The 19,764-nt window shown below is 41.6% G+C and overlaps 5 protein-coding genes across 5 annotated transcripts; 2 read left to right on the top strand and 3 right to left on the bottom strand.

Moving 5' to 3' along the window:
• Positions 1 to 86: 86 nt before the first annotated feature.
• SS1G_13823 (predicted protein) lies at positions 87 to 3,924 on the bottom strand (the record flags this gene model as incomplete). The annotated part of the gene is made up of 2 exons (XM_001585204.1): positions 87 to 3,813; positions 3,875 to 3,924. The coding sequence occupies 2 exons, from the start codon at positions 3,922 to 3,924 to the stop codon at positions 87 to 89; spliced, it is 3,777 nt and encodes a 1,258-aa protein (XP_001585254.1).
• Positions 3,925 to 5,181: 1,257 nt separating this feature from the next.
• Positions 5,182 to 10,356, bottom strand: SS1G_13822 (hypothetical protein; the record flags this gene model as incomplete). The annotated part of the gene is made up of 14 exons (XM_001585203.1): positions 5,182 to 5,807; positions 5,860 to 6,219; positions 6,353 to 6,731; positions 6,798 to 7,691; positions 7,744 to 7,841; positions 7,896 to 7,984; positions 8,039 to 8,315; positions 8,367 to 8,430; positions 8,477 to 8,633; positions 8,683 to 8,806; positions 8,853 to 9,305; positions 9,361 to 9,450; positions 9,610 to 10,179; positions 10,251 to 10,356. 14 exons carry the CDS (start codon positions 10,354 to 10,356, stop codon positions 5,182 to 5,184), a joined length of 4,287 nt encoding a protein of 1,428 aa, XP_001585253.1.
• Positions 10,357 to 11,441: 1,085 nt separating this feature from the next.
• Positions 11,442 to 12,947, top strand: SS1G_13821 (hypothetical protein; the record flags this gene model as incomplete). Its single annotated transcript, XM_001585202.1, has 1 exon — positions 11,442 to 12,947. The coding sequence occupies one exon, from the start codon at positions 11,442 to 11,444 to the stop codon at positions 12,945 to 12,947; it is 1,506 nt and encodes a 501-aa protein (XP_001585252.1).
• A 1,255-nt stretch (positions 12,948 to 14,202) lies between these two features.
• SS1G_13820 (hypothetical protein) lies at positions 14,203 to 16,128 on the bottom strand (the record flags this gene model as incomplete). The annotated part of the gene is made up of 3 exons (XM_001585201.1): positions 14,203 to 14,259; positions 14,493 to 15,453; positions 15,530 to 16,128. The coding sequence occupies 3 exons, from the start codon at positions 16,126 to 16,128 to the stop codon at positions 14,203 to 14,205; spliced, it is 1,617 nt and encodes a 538-aa protein (XP_001585251.1).
• A 1,809-nt stretch (positions 16,129 to 17,937) lies between these two features.
• SS1G_13819 (hypothetical protein) lies at positions 17,938 to 19,747 on the top strand (the record flags this gene model as incomplete). The annotated part of the gene is made up of 4 exons (XM_001585200.1): positions 17,938 to 18,007; positions 18,110 to 18,188; positions 18,251 to 18,304; positions 18,388 to 19,747. The coding sequence occupies 4 exons, from the start codon at positions 17,938 to 17,940 to the stop codon at positions 19,745 to 19,747; spliced, it is 1,563 nt and encodes a 520-aa protein (XP_001585250.1).
• Positions 19,748 to 19,764: the final 17 nt, after the last annotated feature.

The raw sequence follows: 19,764 nt of genomic DNA, 5'->3' as shown, positions 1-19,764 counted from the left end.
GAAATCGCAATTCTTACACGCTGATAATATTTCGATTATTTCCTAAACCGCTATTTACATGATAAGGTTAAAAATCCGCTGATGCTTCACAAGGTTATACTTCTTTTTCCCTTTTTACCAACATCAACAACCTTATCATCATTACTCGCCTCAGTAACCTCATCATCCGCATCATAAGTAGAATCAGCCGATAAATGACGCGCAGCCTCTTCAACATCATCCCCCGAAACCAACAATGCAATAAAAGCTTTGCGGGGCGACACTCCCATCAATGCAACAAGTCCATTTATATCAGCTTCGGCATCCTCTAATAAATCATACGCATCATTATTCAGCAAGGGATCTTCCTCAACAAAGATATTAGCCGCGTGTTGGACGTCCCCATCAGTAGCTATCAATAAATTAACAGCCTCAGCACGCGACGCCCCCAGTACCGTAAGTGTCCCTATACATTGTTCGGGGATCTGCGGCTGATACTCTTCTTCCTCGGCTTTCTCGCTCAGAGACGTGATTTTCGCATCGCGCTCGTTATTACTATGGTCCTTTGAACTACGTCTTGAGACGCTAGTCACCTCAATTCCGTTCTTAGCCTCCAGCTCGTTTATTTGTGCTGTGATTTTCCAATCGTCGACATGAGCATTGCTTTTTGAAGATTCACCACGTTCTTCAATCACGGGATAAGCTCGTCGAAACGGGAGACGAGCGCTGCTTTTTGAAGATTCACCACGCTCTTTCACCACGGCTTTAGGTTGTGAAGCTGAAGGGGAAGCCGAATCCGCCGAGGACCTTCTCCTTAGCGTAGGGCAAGACCAAGTCTCCGGTAAAGTCGTGACGTATTCCCAATTATCCAGGATTCCCACACCTCTTGTTGTAACAGGCTCAAACCTAGATGTTTCTCCCCGCTGAACTACCGCAGCGTACCAATTATCAATTATATCCTTCACGCGCCTTGCCCCTATAACACAGTTCTCTGCACGTGTAACTTGATACGGATAAAACGTTGTGTCATCAAGTATACGTGTCATGTCCCATTTATACTTAATATATCTGGTTATATCCGACACATCCTCATCGGTAACACGGTATTCAAAATCGGCCTTTGAGAAAGGGTCCCCGTCTAAAATGGCCTTGCGTTTAAATGCAATCTCGTTAACGAGACCATAAAATTCTGCTGCTACATCGCCAATTTCGTCTCTTAATTCCTCTTGCCTCTCAAGTTGCTCCCGTGCTCTTTCAAGTCGTTGTCTAGCAAATCTTTCCGGCTCTTCAAGATCTGAACTTTCTACAGTGCCACTCTCACTTCCTGCATTGCCAGTCTCGTTGACACTTTTTGGTCCCTCGAAACTTTTTGACTCCTCGAAATCATCTGAGTCTTCGACGCTCTCTAATTCTTCGGCATCTTTTGACTCCTCGATGCTATATGAATTTTCGATAGTACTAGACTGCTCAACATTGTCTTCACCCGAGCTCTCTGCAATTTCTACAACCACCACTGTGTATTCAGATTGAGGTTGTGAAGACTCATGGGCTGGGACAGGATCTTCAACTTGTGCAGGTTCATCTTCTGCAGATTCATCTTTTTCTTGGCTTTCCGCGTCCCTTAAGCCACCAACACCACTGTCTAACGAATCATGCTGTTGGTGAGTTTGAAGTGCTGGACGTTCGGCTGTTTGCGTAGGATTTGGGGATAAAACTGTTTGCGGAGGACTTGAAGGTACGACTGTCTCTGTAGGAGTCACAGATTCTACTGCCTGAGCAGGATTCGGGGATACAACTGCTTGGTCAGAAGTCAGAGACTCTCCTGCTTGCGGAGGATCTGAAGGTACGACTGTCTGTGTAGGAGTCCCAGGCTCGACCATTTGGCTCGAAGTCGAAGCAGGTCCTTCAATTAGCCCATTCTCCGACTCAAATTTTGCGAATTCCTGTATACCCATCCTATGCCTTCGCTGGAATCTCTTCGATGGTCCTGCCCCTCCGCGCAATAGTGTACTGGTTGATTCAGAATGGGAATAAAGCGATTTTCTCCAGGCAATTCGCGCTAGATCTCTTCTTCTGTGGAAGATTCCCTTTACAACATTCGCTTCTCTACAGGCGCGGTCTATCAACTTGAGGTTGCTCTTTATATCGAGGGGGCCATATTTCTTTCGATCGATCTGTACCATTCTTTTATCAAAGTTTTCCAGTATCTTTTCATCTTTGCGGATACTTCTGTATTGTCGCACTTCCTCACAGTCTTCAGGGAGAACTTCTTCAATCTCGCGCAACGACGTTTTTATCTCATTTATTTGCTCCAAAAGCAGATTATAGTCGTTCATTACCCTCTGATACTCATCCTCTTTTGAAGATATATCATGCGATATGTTCTTTTCTGCCACCTCTTCCTCAAATTTCTCTTCAGGTTCTTCATGACTGTGATCCTCTTCGAGCTCAACATAATCTCCACCTTGTGCGGTTTGCGTTGGTTTCTTGCAAGAAAACTTCCCTATTATGAATTTCAGGGGATTCTTCAACATAACACAAAATTGGTCGCGTATGCGAATACGCCTAGATGGTGCTGATGTTGAATTGATCGGGTTCGGGCTGTTTCCATCTGTATCTCCAACTCCTCCTCTTAAATAGATACAACTTGAACCAGTGCCGAGATCTGAATATCCAGGATCAAGATTGACATAGGGCTGGCTCATAGCACCACAACAATACCCCAGATTGGATTCGACACTGTAGCCATTGCCTCGAATGCTATGGAGCGGTTGTTCAGAAATAAGGTCGACATTTGATTCAGCGCCGGAGTTACAACATCGAATGTTGTGAATTGCCTTCTCAAATGCCAGCCCTAAGGCTTTCTTCAACATCTCGCGTCTTTTTCTAATCATCGTGGGGCTGATATATGTACCAACACGATAAATACCATCCGTCTCGTATAGATACGTTAAATCCACAATTGGATCATACTTAGGAAACGGTTCCGCAGCAAAGTGAGATCCACCATAACCGAGATCTATGTCGTGGTGGAAATGATCATGTAGATTTCTCTTCTTGATTCTTCGTAAGCAAGGTCTGTAATGATTCTGAATAGGAATACCACCTCCGCGCAGATGAGTATGAGGACATTCTAAAACGGATGAAGTTGGTTGTTTGATGTCTACTTCATTTCCAATAATACAGCTCGAATCAAACTGTTCCTCAAGTAGGTTCACTTGCGAAGTTTTGTGCAAAGCACCACGAGAATTTTCGATACTGGTTGAAGTTGACTGCTCAATTTTTGTCTCCGCATTAGCCTCTACTACATCTGATAAATTGGATCCTGGAACGAAATAAGGTGTTTCTTTGACATATGACTTAGAGCTAGCTTCTAGAATAGAGCTTTGCGTAAGAGAAGGTTGTCGCCACGCTCCGGGTAACTCAGTTTGAACCCATGGCCACTCAAATATTGAACCACAATTTTCCTCTTGCAAGGGATATGGACATAGATTTTCTTTAGCTTCAGTATCTTGCCGTTCAAGTTTAACTTGTTCCACCCAATATTCAACCACTTCAAATCGATACAGGGCAGTTTCTAGACTCAAGGGTACCCCACTGTCCTCAGAATCATTAGTGGAACTTGTGGTTTCTATAGTTACGGCTCCAATGCCATCTACCGTATTTCTAGTTTGTATCTGGGGGACATCCGATAGTTTGTTAAGGTATGATTGGGCAGCAGCAGGCGCTGAGCTCTGAATACCACGCTCAGAGCTATCGTCGGATGTAGAATCCAAGTTGGAGTGTTCGAATGGTGATGATGATTGATTCAAATCTTCACGTAACTTTACACCACTTTGTTTAAGACAGATTGAAATTAGTCTTGCAATTTCTACCTCCGTGCTTTTAAATGAACCGGCGTTTGGATTTGACGTTTTCGCGTAGTCTAGTTGTCGAGACAGCCATAAGTTGATCGTGCAAGGGCTGGGGATGTAATGGAGTAGTTCATTGTGCTATCAATACAGCATTAGTATGGATTTCCAAATTCAGGATGTGCCAATGTAATTCCATTGATGTGACATCTACACCAAAGGAAAACTTACATCAACCAAACCACTAACACGAGAGCTACTATCCGGTATAAACGGGGAAGTACGGATAGACACAGGGCAACCTTCAATACTCCCAAGGTCACGGGCAAATTCTTCTAAAATGTTTCTCAAGGTTCCATCGACTGTTGGCACGTTTTTCGAACCTTCAAACTTTAGCTCAATGTTGATAAATTTCCACGGAAGAAGTTTGCGTATCCTTGGTACTATCTTCAGGGATGCGGATATCGATTCTTCGATACTTGCATTGGAGTGCCTGGCGCGGTCTATCCTGTTCAAAAATTTGTCGATAGAATGTCGAATATTGTTTTCTTTTGAAACAAACGAAGGGATGAATGTCAGATGGACTTTGATCTCTGATAACTTTGGCTTCAATGATGGAATACATTGGTTAATGGATGGCTGGGCTGGGCTGGATAGAAAAGGCATATTGACCTGATATTTCTTTTGTTGTTAATATGATATGTGTAATAATGACTGTAAGAAGGGGAACAACTATGCAGAGCATACAAATATTCGAAATTTTGGAACGAGCGTAATGATTTTGCAAGTATGAAGTGAAGTGATGAATGGTAATGAATGTAGTTTGTTGCCTCAGAAATTGAAAATGCAGGTAACATTCTATATCTGGCGGGCATCATTGCCCTTACCCTACTTGTTGCTTCAAGGTCAGGATTGAGCGTTGACTGAGGAAAGGGATGGCTTTGCCCCTTCTTTATCAGAATACCTTCGTGGAAAACCTTATAACATATCACACAAATCAACCTCAAATACTTGGACGTATGAAATTTCTGATCATACACTAGCTCAGTTTTACCTAGATACTTTGCAACAACTCACAATACCAACCATTTTCATTAGCAATCCCCCAGCAATTCCCTAGCATCCCAGACATTGTCTCGTTTGAATCAAAGCAAATTGAACACATCCCCATCAACACACCCCAGCCTTTTGTCTACCCGTTACACCAGAAAACACCCCGCGTCAAAAAGTAAGGATCAGTGCTCCAACATCCGTAAACACCGCCATAGAAACGAGGAAATGAAGCAAATATCTCATAGAAACAGAATGTAAATAATGCTTTAGTGAGCAGAAGAACCACCATCATGGTTTTCTAGGCAAGAATATCGGTTGAAGGCAAATCAGAAGGCGAGGCTTCGGTAGCTGGACCATGGACGCCCATTACAGATGAGCTGGCATTGGTATCTGCTTCACGAATTTCAGGTGCCTTACTGTCATCAGTCCGATCATCCGTGAATTGCTCGCTCTTTACGGTAGGAGCATTTGCCTCCTCCAGTCCCATGGCATCAACCTCAACTTCATTATCTTGAACCGCGCTAGCCTCCGCAGACCCATCCTTCTTGATGCTATCAAGATCTTCGGCCTTAGTGTCTTTGAAAATTTCATCTTCAATAACTTCATCCTTCACACCAGTAGCAATCTTCTCCCCTTCATCTTTGTCAAACGTGGCGAGAACAAGAGAAATTTGTGATCGCATGTGACGTTCCCATTTAGGCATTACATCAACACTTACTTGAGCACCATTAAGAACTTGCAAGTAATCTCTGCGCATGAGCAAAAAGACTTCGTCGGTTTTGTTGTTCATACTTTCTTCAACCTGTCGACACATCTTATTGAGTCTGGTTTTGACTTCATCGCAACTTTCTTTGAACATGGAGTTTCGTTTTTGTTGAATTTCATTACCCAAATGGTCTTTAATGCGCTTATACATGCCAACTCCTAGCACTAATCTTAGCACCAAAATTGACAACTGAGTGAAATTGAAACATACCGCTTTCGCCAGCACAATGATGATACGATGAGGCCAAGTTCTGAGCTATTACTGGAACAAACTCTCGATTGGCATCACGTTGTAGACTGTTGATAGCTTCGATCATCTCTATGTTTAGGATTGAGAAGCTTGATTCATACGTGCGTAGTTGTTGAGCCAACATCGCCAAGCCAGCGATTCCTGTACCATTTTTGCGGCTCCTACTCTCAACCGCCTGATGGAAATTCTTTAGAATCAAATTGGTTTTTGTGGTAAAACTTCGAAGCACGGAAGGAATTCTCCTGGAGAAATTTTTTTCCCAATGATTTGCCAAGTGTTTCATAATTGGCTCCGTCAAATCGCTGTTGAAATTATACGCAGCTAAATCGTCAGCTGTGAAATTGTATGCGAAGCTAAGTCCAAAGATTACCATTCTTATTTCCATACACACCATCTCTACGAATGACAGCTGGTTCCGTTAGCACGGTAATAGGATTTATGGGGGAAAACTTACCTCTGTATGTCTGAAAATACAAACCACCAGCTGCACGATCGACCTTGTTGACAGGAGCACCCCATTTCGCAGCAATGCTAGGTGCCTGTTCCGCAGCCAATGGAATGGCCTCGCTGAATTTCTCAAATATATTTTCGGTTAAAGCATCATTCATGTCAGCAACGCAACTTCCGACTGCCCCATCGAGACTTCTCTCCAATTCTTTTAAATTCTTCTGAAGCCAGCTTGCTTGGGCCATTTTTTGTGAATCTGAAAGATTGATATTAGTTCCATCGTTGTTTGACCATAAGGACAAGGATAAGACAAGCTGGAGAAGAGCATTGAGGAATCTACGACAGGTAGCACTTCGACCAGCTTCCGTAAGTTTTTTGCAATGTGCCTGCAGTTGTGGAATCTAGAACATTATCAGTTGCGGGGTTTTAATCTGTCAATAATCACAACATACCTGGGTCTCCTCGACAGCGCGGAAACCTGGAATCTTGGCATCCTTCCGCAATCTTCCATTCAGCTGCTGGTAGGCTCTGCTACTAACGCAAAACACAGGAAGACTTCGAGCTACGGCATCATAATCTCTCATGTCTTCATTAGGGTTGAAATTCTCAGCATCTTCCTCTTCGGCGTTTTCCATATCAAGCTCTTTGATACCAGCAGCAAAGTCTTGTTGGATAGCTCCTTTTGAATACTTGTTTCGACCGTCAATACAAATGGCGCGCATTCTGGTGTCGATTTCCTTTCTTTGCTGGTTCAATTCTTTCGATTGTTTTTTGACTTCTTTGATTTCCAATTCCAAGGCAACCTTCTCCTTCCGAGCTTGCTTTTTGGTGTCTTTGAGATCATCAATCTTTTGTTCAATGTCTTCAATTTTCAAAGGATCGCCTTTGTCGAGGTCTTCTTCCTCGGCTTCGGCGTCGGTTTCGTCATCGGAAAGTTCATCATCTTCCTGGTCCTCATCGTCATCATTAATGGAATCATCATCATCCTCGTTTTCGGAAATCTTCATCTTCTTGCGCGATTTGCTTGAGGAGGGAGAACGCTTTCGCTTGGGAGACTTTTCAGGCGCAGCCTTCGGGACATAAACGGCCTCACCTGCATCTATGTCTCGCCTTAAATCATCCCAAATATCTAGACTCTCGTCTGCATCATTGTAAACTCCACTATAGACATCGATTTTTTCCTTAAGATCTGCAATCTTCGCATTCAATTCATCAACTTGCTTGTCAATCTGATCGATCATCGCGTAATCTTCCGCCATAGCATCCTCTAGACCCAACGAATCGGAAGCTTCAAGGACAGAGATATCGTCAGTTTTGGAGCAAATGAATGTGATTCTCGAAAATTGCTATCGGTGGGTTAGCATTTGCAAGGAGGAAATGGCAGTCAAATTAGCTCACCCCATCATACTTGAGTTGGCGTTTAAAAGATTCTCCCAAGAGAGATTTCGCAGCCTTATCATCGACTGCTCGATTAATAGGCGCACAAACCCATAAACCTAGTAATGCGTTAGACGAAGACACAACAAACGCGACCCTTGAATAGTACGTACCGGTGCATTGTTTCATGTAGCCAGCTGCCACAGCAGCACGAGCAGCATTCGAGTCATGAACACCAGGCAGGTCGACAATAACAGCACCACTAATCACGAGTAAGCTTTGTTAAAATGCAAATAAGTACGATTCAAGTACTCACGTGGAGAGAGCATCGGCTTTAACGAATATTCTCACGACTTTAATCAAAGGCCAAAATTCCATGGTTCTCTTCTCTTTTTTCTTCTCACTAGGTCGACCCTTCTCACCCGTAGACTTTTCTTTACTGTCGACATAGCGCTGAAGTTCTTTGTAGAAAAACTCAGGGTAGGATTTTTCAATGGTTCTGGTGGTTCCGAGGACTGTGCGAACATCGCCTTCCGCAAGGAGCTCCTCCGCAGTGGAATTTGCTAGCATTTCATGCGTCTTATTTGGGTAAACTAAACAACTGCTTAGAAGTCGCACTGTGTGAAATGTTCTATTCAACTAACCAGCCTTGATCTTTGCATATGCAATTCCAGCTTCAGTGTCTGCATTTGTAGAATCTCTTGAGACCTGAAGGGAAGTTAGTAATGTTATTTGGGAAGATTCGGTCACTTACATTTCCGGACGCATCAATAAGCTCATTCAAAGATACCTTGAGGTCTTTCTCCCAATCAGATTCTTTGATAAACTCTATCTCTGCTCTATACTTCTTGCTCGGGTCGTCGCTAAAATTCCACGACATCTCCGTAACGACCGCAGTACAAGCGCGCATGCTAAGCATATATAAGCATATCGATCACCTTGACGGAACAGAAAGCATACCAATTGGTGGGCACTAAGCGTTCTTCATCAAGCATGGCATTAATAACACTACTCTTACCCGCACCGGTATTGCCAACGACACCGATGATTGTGGGAGTATTTACAACTTGAGCTTGCAAAGTGTCTGCCGAAACAATTAGCAGAGTAGAAGATACATCGATATCACTTACCAATCTGTTGAAGCCAATGACTTGTGTCTGGGTGTGATTCCGCTTCGGGTACTTTAAAATGATTCTTCAAAGCATCGAGGAAATCATTTGTCTTTTTCACTTCCTGTTCAAGTATTTCTGGAGAACCGTCTTCCATGATATGTTGAAGCCTAAGCTTCGCGAGCTCTAAAGTTTGTGGTTCTGGTTCTGGGCTGCCACCTTCATCCTTAAATGCTGAGCTATAGTCGTCAGGTTTCATCACAAGATCATCTTTGGTCACGGATCTTGAGCGGTTATTAGAAGAGAGACTAAAACTTCCTGGCAAGGGCTTGGTATCGACCGCAGGTGCAGGCAACAAAAGGCTATTGTTGGACACGGGGGTGTTCGATTTTTGGGCATCCTTTGTTGAATAGTACTCCCGAGTATCACTTGACATTTTGTCCCAAATTTTCCGCAACGAAGACTCAATTTCAGCTAATTTGAGGTTAGCTAAAGCTCGTATACGACTGTTAATGAAGGTTGACTTTACCGGGTGTGGCGGATGAGCTTGTATAATTTGCACGATGAACTTCAGCGAAAGATTCATAACCTAAGAGGGCATTCGGCGCAGAAGCATTAACTGACGCAGGTATATTATTTGCATGGTTAGTAGCCTTCCGTTCCCAAAATTCACGCGACGTGGGTGTCAAAACAGTCCATGCATCTCTCAAAGATGTATCAAGTCCAGCTGTTCTAGATTAGCCCGGAAACCAACATAATTGACCAAACTATGACTTACCAGCTGTAAGTTTGGAATTCCTATGATAATCACGTTGAGATACAGCAAAGACATCATAGCCAGTAGTAGGTGCTGGTGCAGGAATGTCAAGTTGACCTAATCTTGAACTTGATCCGGAAGATGCGGGTGTCCCAGCTTCAGGCAACGTGCGAGAGATGGCGGGAGTTTTGAAGGGGCTTGGGGAGACAGTTGAAAGGTCTGGTTCTGCCTTCATTTTCACCGGCCTCGATGCAGATCCAGTCTCGGCTTTGACAGGTGTTCGAGAAGGGGTCTGCATACGATTCTGGCTAGCAGCATCAATTGACTGTAATGGCGTTCGGCTGAGGTCAGCATTATCGTCTTCAGATGTACTTTTGCTCGAAAAAATGATGATATCATCCTTGAAATGATTAATTTGCTGCATCTGGGTTGTCGATGGTATCACTCGATCTCCTTGACGAAGGAGAATCGTAACACCACACTTCTTGTGGTATGCTTTCTGCACTTTTGCGACAGTATGTTTGCCTTTAACCTTGAACCAATGGAAATCTTCTGAGCTCAAATTTGAGACATTCTTATCGGGTTCGAGTACTTGACGCACATGAATAAAATTAGCATTCTAGTCACTCGGGAAACGGAAAAAAGATAGTTTAGTTGCTCACTAGCTGCCCAGAATTCGCCCGCTGCTCTTCCGGAATTGGGCGCAACTGTTAAGGCTATTTTATGGAGATCAAAATGTGAGTTAAGCTCACTATGAAGCTCCGCCATGGCGACGAGCAAGAAGATTTGATCGCAGGGTAGTATGTAGGTTCAGTACGAAAGGAGTTTCGAAAGTGTGTTATGGAGTAGAAGGGATAAGTTAGGTAGGATGGGCGGGAGATTAGTCTTAGGTACAACGTGGGTAATAAACAATAAAATTCAAGTCAACATAAATTGAATAATATGAAGGTAAGAGTATGATGAAAAGATACGCGACGCGCCTTGTATGGAGACGCGTGAAATTTCCACTAATAAAACGCGTGGTCTGATGCCTTACCAATATATAACTTTAAATATAAAAACTATAAACACTCTGTTACGAGGATTGCCGTCTAGATCACGTGGAAGTGCTCTAGGCTCTCGAGGTGGTTTATAACTAGGTGTCAAACAGGGACTTAAGTAATGACAATGATGCAATTCGTAACTAATAGTAGAGTATACTAAATGATTGATCTTGAGCACGAAGCCCTATACAAAGGAAATCCATCTTGATTATATAGACCTTCATGCCTATGGCTAGTCAGGACCGCTGCGCGGTCCTGGACAGCCAGCGTTCCTCAGCGGTCCATAACGTGACTTAATCACGTTACCTTGGCTTAGTCATGTGACGCGGTGTGGAAGATAGCCGTCGTAACAGGAAGTGCGAAGTTCTCCTACAGAGAGCTTCTCAATCTAGTCCTAATAGGACTAGTGCCCTGTGCACATGCTACACAGGAACCATTCACTTTAACAATTATTTTAGTAAAAAAATTAAATTATTTATTTATTTTATATTAAATAAGTTTTTTTTAAAGTTTGATATTATATATATATTCTTAAAGTTAAATTATTAAATCTTATATTTTATATAACGTGGTTTATCAGCGAGTCGCCACTATCAGCGAGTCGCCACTTTTTCAATATCTTTTATCATTCAATTTCAAGACGCGATATTTCAACGAATTATTATGGAAATACAATCAAAAGAGGCCAGAATAATCTTAGCTATTGAAGCTATTCAAAAATCAAAAAATCTTACAGTTGGAAAGGCTGCGAAAATCTACAAAGTCCCTCGAACTACATTACGAGATAGAATGGGCGGTCGAATTCACAGAATGGAAACTCGAGCAAATAATCTTAATTTGACTGAAAAAGAAGAAGAGGTGCTTATTCAGTATATTATCGATATGGATGAAAGAGGATTTGCACCTAAATTAAGTGGTGTAGAAGATATGGCGAATTATATTCTCGAATCAAGAGGTGCGAAGAGAGTTGGAAAGCTCTGGGCTCATCGATTCGTAAAGCGTTGTACAAAATTAAAGACGTGTTTTAGTCGTGTTTATGACTTTCAAAGAGCTCTCTGCGAAGATCCCAAGCTTATTGAAGAGTGGTTTGGATTGGTATCGAATATGCGGGCGAAATATGGTATTCAAGATTGCGATTTCTACAACTTCGACGAAACCGGCTTTATGATGGGTATAATATGCCCTGGAATGGTTGTAACTAGTTCTGAAAGAAATGGCAGAAACAAGGCAATACAACCAGGCAATCGAGAATGGGCTACGGCAATTATATGTGGTAATGGAGAGGGTGAAACTATACCACCATTTTTAGTGGTGCAAGGACAATATCACCTTTCTAATTGGTATACAGAGAGTGATTTTCCTGCAGATTGGGCTATTAAACCTACTTCTAATGGATGGACGAATAATGAGACAGGTTTAGAATGGTTAAAGCATTTCGATAAGCATACTAGTCAACGGAGAAAGGGCAAATATCGAATGCTAGTATTGGATGGGCATGAAAGTCACGAATCGATACCTTTCCAGTCATATTGCAAGTCAAACGATATTATATGCATAAAGTTACCATCGCATTCAAGTCACTTAACTCAACCACTTGATATTGGATGTTTTAGCGTACTCAAACGTTCATATAGTTGTCAAATTGAAGGATTTATCAAGGCTCATATCAATCATATTTCTAAGGTTGAATTCTTTATAGCTTTCAAAGCTGCATATCAACAATCGATTACTATTCAGAATATAAAAGCTGGTTTTCGAGGAGCAGGTCTAATACCATTTGATCCTCAATCTATACTCTCAAAACTAGATGTTAGGATTCGTACTTCTACCCCTCCATCTACCTCCTTGGAACTTATCAATTTCTGGATCTCTCAAACCCCTCACAATCCAACTGAGGCTCTTTTACAATCAACTCTAGTAAAAGCTCGAATAGCTCGTCATCAATCAAGCTCTCCTACACCTATATTTGAGACTGTGCAAGCTTTAGCTAAAGGTACAGAGAGATTGGCACATGAAGTTACACTTTTGAGTGCTGAGAATCGTATGCTTCGAAGAGCAAATGAAGCATTAAGTAAACGTCGACGCGCTAAAAAAATTCAACTACGTAATGGAGGAGTACTTACTGGACAAGAAGCTGAAGATATATTATCACAACAAGAGGTTGATAATCAGATTCAACGCGACGAGCGTCAAAATGGGGGAAATTCTAATAGGGAATCATCTACTAGTCGATGCTGTAGTAAGTGTGGAAAGACTGGTCATAATTCAAGAACCTGTCAAAATAATGCAATAGATGCTAGTTTATTAGATTCTTAATAGTTTCAATCGATTCATCCAATTGTTATTGAATAATATAGTTTTAAAGTGATAAATCGAGGAAAAAGTGTCCGACCCACTGATATGTCCGACCCACTGATAAACCACGTTATTTAAAAAAATATATTGTCACGATTCACCATTAGGATTAGTGTCATGGGATGAAAATGAATCACGTGATAAGGAGCCCTAGAAGCCCTCAAAGCTCCTGGGGGCTCCCTTTATCGATCATTATATAGTCAGAGTAGTTTCATAGTTTAGGAGCTTCGTGCTCAACTTAGTTATCAATTAGTTTACCTACATTCTACTTGATCTAGTAACGAATTCACTTCCAAGTGAATACCAGTGATAAAGCCTTAACCTACAACTACCAACCAGATGAAACCTCAGGCAACCGCTGCCTCCAGTACAGTATCGTTACATATATTTAAACAAAACTTTATGTTAAAGTGAATGGTTCCTGTGTAGCATGTGCACAGGGCACTAGTCCTATTAGGACTAGATTGAGAAGCTCTCTGTAGGAGAGCTTCGCACTTCCGTAGAACTTAGATGTAGTGCGAACATACACTAGACCAATATTACCTCAGTTCTGCCCTATCAGCTTCCCATTATTCCCTGTGTAAGGTCATTCCTTTTAACACTTTATACAATAAAAAGATTATAAAAATTTAAAAATTCAAATACTTAAACTTTTAAACAAAAAAATAAAATATCAAATATAAATATAAATATTTTAAAATAAATTTATAAATAATTATTATACGATAAAACTATAAAACTTAATAAAATTTAAGAAAATAAGATTTTTGCTAGGATTCTATCATGAATTCTGAATTCAAAGGCTATACAGTGAGTAGATTTCAGGATACCAGTGAATTCTTATAACAAAAGATTCACTAATTACAACGAATACTTAAAACTCTTAAGATTTATTAGATATTCACAAGACCTTTATACAATAACTAAATCAGAGCAGGTTTTCTTTCCGACCATCACAGCTAGTCTATTCACTCAATAAACCCCAATAACCGCAAATAAACAAACAACCTTATAAGTTACAGATTTTTAGGATAAATTACGAAATCTAAAAAAAAAAAATTCACTTCAAATAATAAAACACTCCTCCAACTCTACATCAACACAACAATGTCTCCCCCTCTCTCCTACATTCTCTCTAACCAAACCCTCAAATCCATCCCGATCATGACAACCCACATAAGCAAATCCAGTAATCCTATGATACAACCTCCCAGTATCAATTCTCCTCTCCATCCCTATCTGCATGGAATCCGTATCTCTCAAAATAGCCGGCCTACCCATCCCCACAATATTAGCAATCATATCCCCATCTCGAATCATCGGCGTAGCCACACCCGCAAATCCCGTATCAGTAATAAAAAATTTCCGTCTCCGAACAATAGGTAAAATAGCATCTTGGAACATTTTCGGCGCGGCACCATTTTGCTCCGGAATTCGTCCCATTAATATTTCGAAAGTTCGAGGGTAGGACACTGTTAATTCATGATCTGTGTTGCGAATACCTACGAGTGTGCGCCAGAGAGGTTCGCTTAGAGGAGCATGAATGGTGAGGAGACATTCAATCTCTTTGAATCGCGAGATGTAGTAGCTGCGATCTCCATCGATGAAAGAGATGATATGAGTGACGCGGCCAAAATTAATCATGTGCGCTGAAAGTATGATTTTGTCCTGTGATACTGTGGCATTGGTATCTTGAGGCCAATCCCAAGTATAATTTGCGCAACCCCCGCGCAGAAAGACGGGATTATGTTCATCGTTATAATCAGCCGAGATGGTGAAATCTGGAACCCAAGAGGGAAGAGGCGTTTTAAATTGGCGTGTCCGCCAAAGAAGACCGAGAAGTGCTAGACCTTTTGGCTCATGATGTATAATGTAGGTCATTGTCGGCACAAATGTCCATTCTGGTTCCTTGTGGTAATCAATAGGAATAGCTGCTCTAGCTTCTTCACTCAGTAAACCAAGGATTCCGTAGATCTTGTCCCGCGGGTCAGTAGACCGAAGGTTCATTGTACCTTTTAGAACAGTTTCAAGAGTAAGTGGTTCCTTGCGGATGTGAATAGTACCGCGGGAGTGCATAAGAAAGCCATGGTAAGTGATTGGAACGCGTTTTGTGAGCTCCATTCTTCTCCAGAATGCTTTAGCTTCGACGGAACCGTATTGAGAATATCTCATGATGGTGTATCTGGCTCTCCATACTACCGGATTGAGCTGGATTTCTTCATCTAAATCTTTCACATTTGAATAGGGTAAATTCTGCAAGAAATCTTCGCCAAATGCGCTTCTCAATCCTGTGATTACTCCTTCTAGAGAAGTAGGTTCTGTACCCACTGGCTTTGAATGAACAAGTCGAATCCACTCGGGCTCAAATGTCTTGGCCACCGCATCGTGGTACGCTTTCTTGTATTTCTCCTCCATGATGTTTGTATCGTCTGAAAAATAGGCCCACGCCGTGATAAAGGGCAGCCATCTAGTATGAAGGTATCAGCAGCCGCTTAGCTAGTACGTGCATACGAGTTGAATATATAAGAAAACCAATTACTCACTCAACCCAAACACCCCCACATCCAAACAAAGGATTTTTCATTCTTCCATCCACAACACTATGCTTCCCCATAACAAACTCCTGCACCGTCCAAATGCGCGTAAACCACGGCCGAAATAAAATCTCCATAAACTGAGTTTGGAAATCATACGTTTTCCAATATCCCTTGTCAAAACGTTCAATACTCCGCATCGCATCATCACTACCATCTGATTCCGAACCAAGCCAAATCAAGACCGTAGTAGCTTCCGAGTAGACCCGTCTCATGAGCGCAACCTGCGAGGCACGTTCATCAAGATCATCCTGATTGATACATAATGCGTCAACCCAGAGGATTCGAGGAAGATTGGTAAGACGAAGGTTGCGTAAAGCATTCTCGAGATTTGGCGTGATGGAAATCAGAAGGCCATCAAGGTTGATAGTCTTAGCTGGTGTGGTTGCGCCCCATACATACGAGAGAGCTTCATACTCTGGGTTTGATTCTAGAGAAACCACATCGAGATTACCGTGGAGAGTATCATTGAGGCTGATAGCTGGTTGAAGGGTTAAGCGCCGGATTTGAAACAGATCTGAATTTAAGGGCGTGTAAATCTGGGTCATTGTGAGTAGACTTTCTTCTATACACTTAGAGCTGGTAATAATTCCACATTACCTTCTCGATATTTATGTATCTGCTCAGCTGATTGTCTAGAAATGTTTTCACTGAGCCTCTTCGCTCTCGGAGAGCGGTGTGTTACTGTCGAGTTCAGCGTGGCGTTTGTTGTTAGCCAATGATGACTTGCAGACAAGTGTTTGGCGTTGAATTTTTGGAAGCCTAAAATACAGTAGGACAAGATACATCTGTTAGAAATTCAAGGTTCTAGGGTTCTTCTTTTGTTCATGGACGAAACTTTTATCCTGAATCCGCTTGTCAAAGACCCAAAGGTAGCAATTATGTGGAAAGTATATGATCATATTTATATGAGTTCAGAAGACAATCCCAACATCAGGATCTTTCCATGTCTGTTTCTCTCTGCTAGTACTTTCTAAAAAGTAATAATTCTCCATAATAAGCAAATAAATAGCTAAATGTCAAGTATACGCACTCACTTCCTCATAACAGTATCGAAACTTTCATTATCCCTAAGCCTTACTTACTCACCATATAACTATCACTTCTCAGTCTTGCCTCATAACTATACAAAAACCACATATATATCGACTCCGAGATAATGGACCTAGGGGGGCCTCGAATTTTTGAAAGAGATATAATGAGGTCTTTGGGTCGTCAGCACTAAAATCTCCACTGTGTTTCGTATGATAGTAAGATGGGTTGGCTGCCTAAAGGTAGGTAGTCATACTTAATACATCTATAATTTACCATGACTTCCTCTTACTAGAAATCAAACACAACTTCAACACTTGGTCTTAAAATCGAAACTTGATAATTTCGGGGAAGAGTACAGACCAAATAATCGAAAAGAAAATTGAAAGGAAAGGAATTAATAACCAAAATCTCACCCATTTCGCTCGAAAAGGAAGTTACCCTGAATGTGATCCTTTCTCTTGGATATAGACTTCATCATATATAACATCCCGACATCTATCCAACCTATCTGAGTCCGAAAGATCTCCTGCGTATAATTAGTAATAATTTGATTAAAAAGATTTCTAGATTACTTCCAAAATTGAATATCGATATCATATCAATACAGTTCTTTAAATTGAAAATTTAAGATGTTGCAAGTAATTCAAGAAAATAACATGTCAGATTGAATTTATGTACGAATATAAATACCAAGTAAACCCACCCCCAATTTTTCGCTTGTGAAAAATACTCTGGAAGTGGAGTCAGGGGCAAATGTTGATTAAATTCTAGAAAATTAATAGAAGCTAATAAGCTCTTAATACTCTCAATTGAGCATTTCCCCTCCCTTCAACTCCAAAGTTTATATATACTTCCATGCATGCATCCTCAAAAGTATAAGAACAATTCCAATCATAAGCCATGAGCGCCCTGACTCATGATCATTGATTGATTCCCTCACACATCCAAAAAAAAATGACATCACATTCCCAAGCTCTGCTGAGCTGCGCAAAGCGGGGTAACCAATACTATACCAATACTTCAGTCCCTTAAGAACTTAACTTAACTAATAATAAAGTTAAAGTTACTCAGCATAAAAACTAAAAACAAACTTTACTCGAGTGAGTAACTCAAGAGAATTTACAAAGTGGCTATGTAATCATTAGATCATTCTACGTACATAGTAGGATAACGACGTGGGCCAAGCAAGATCAGGGACATCAGATCCTTGGTTGACCTGATGTATTTAACAAGAAAATATATATAGAACTGCGATATCCATCTTTTCACCATGTTGTCTATCAAATTTTTTAATATCTTCAAGTAACTAAAACACACACACAATGGCTAATACCCAATTCAATCCATATACAAATCGCTATACAGGTACCGAATATGCAGATACAGGAAATAGTAAGTCTATATATATCCCCGAATCTCCTCTTATAGCAAACTCAAACACTCCTATATATTGACATCGAGAAAAAATAGATAGTGATCCTAGAATAACGATAGAAAAGCCCAACGCAGAGCAGCGAAATACAGATGGAACTCTACTATATGACTGGGACGGAGACGAAGATCCGAGGAATCCGTGAGTTGCCTTCTTCACTCTATCTATCTGTATTATGATGAGAATACTAACTGCGGGTACAGATTCAATTGGTCGAAATTACTGAAATGGAGACTTACTATTGCGGTACTGATCGTGTAGGTGCTCATTTAATACCTAGCTAAGTATCAATTGATTACCTACATATCTACCTAGCTATCTCTAACAAACATCCTCCCAGATCCATCCTATTCGGTCTCCCAGCCGGAGCATACGGAGCCGGAAACGACGAAATGAGCACACGATTCAACATTAGCAATTCCGGCTTTCCATATTTATTCTTCGCTACGACTTCATGGAATATGGGTGCTGCATTAGCACCATTACTATTTGTCCCCCTGACTGAGACATCTGGTCGCATGCCCGGATACTTTGGCGCATATATAATTTTCCTTATCTTTTTGGTACCCTGCGGAGTAGCGCAGAACTTCGAAACGATGGTCGTGTGTCGATTTTTCGGAGGGGGAGCTTCGTCGGTAGCTATTAACATTGTTGGGGGTACTATATCTGATGTGTGGAAAGGTCCCCAACAGCGAAGTTTACCATTATCGTTATTTGGGACGACGTCTGTGATTGGGATTGCATTAGGACCATTTGTTGGCGGTGCGATAACTTCCACATATCTTTCCTTTCGATGGATATACTGGATCCTTCTTATAATTATTGGTGGACTCCTCCCCGTTTTCTGGTTTCTCTTGGTAGAAACTCGAGGCGATATAATCTTAGCTAGAGAAGCCCAAAAATGGCGCAAGGAGAATCCAGACCAGGAGCCACGCTTTGCAAAAACCGAAATTGATGTGCCAACCATAGCGACTCGTCTTAAGATCTCTTTCAAACGTCCAGTAAAAATGCTGTGCACGGAGTGGGTGGTATTTTCGCAAACTCTCTGGGTATCATTCGCGTGGGGTCTTCTTTTCCTTTTCCAATCCTCCGTCACCCAAACCTTCTCCACAAATTACAACTACAACACCTTTCAAACCTCCCTCATCCAACTCTCTCTCAGCGTTGGCGCCATCGTAGCAACCATCATAAATCCCATCCAAGACCACCTATATTTGCAATCATCCAAACGATCCAAGACCGGAACACCCATTCCAGAAGCTCGACTCTATTCCTCCATTCCCGGTTCTCTGCTATTCACCATCGGCCTCTTCTGGTACGGATGGTCTTCCTATCCATCTCTCCCTTGGATCGTCCCCACACTCGGTATTGGCTGTGTGGGCTTCGGAATATATTCCATCTATCTAGCCGTTGTAAATTACCTGACCGATTCCTACGAAAAATACAACGCATCTGCTCTCTCGGCTGCATCTTTGGGGAGAAATACATTCGGCGCATTCTTACCACTGGCAAGTCCAGCACTCTTTACAAATTTAGGATTTCAATGGGCAAGTTCTTTGCTGGGGTTCGTCGCATTGGTGTTGAGTTTAGCTCCGGTATTGTTATTAGTTAAGGGAGAGGAAATTAGGAAAAGAAGTCCCTTTATGAAGGAGGCGACGTTTGCGAGAGAGGATACCAGGATAACAGAGGAGAGTGTGTAGAGGAGATTTGAATACAT

Source organism: Sclerotinia sclerotiorum, genomic scaffold (assembly GCF_000146945.2).
Source record: "Sclerotinia sclerotiorum 1980 UF-70 scaffold_27 genomic scaffold, whole genome shotgun sequence".
Taxonomy (NCBI): domain Eukaryota; kingdom Fungi; phylum Ascomycota; class Leotiomycetes; order Helotiales; family Sclerotiniaceae; genus Sclerotinia; species Sclerotinia sclerotiorum.
Note: the sequence above shows the minus strand (reverse complement) of the source record. Positions and strands in the feature narration are given on the sequence as shown.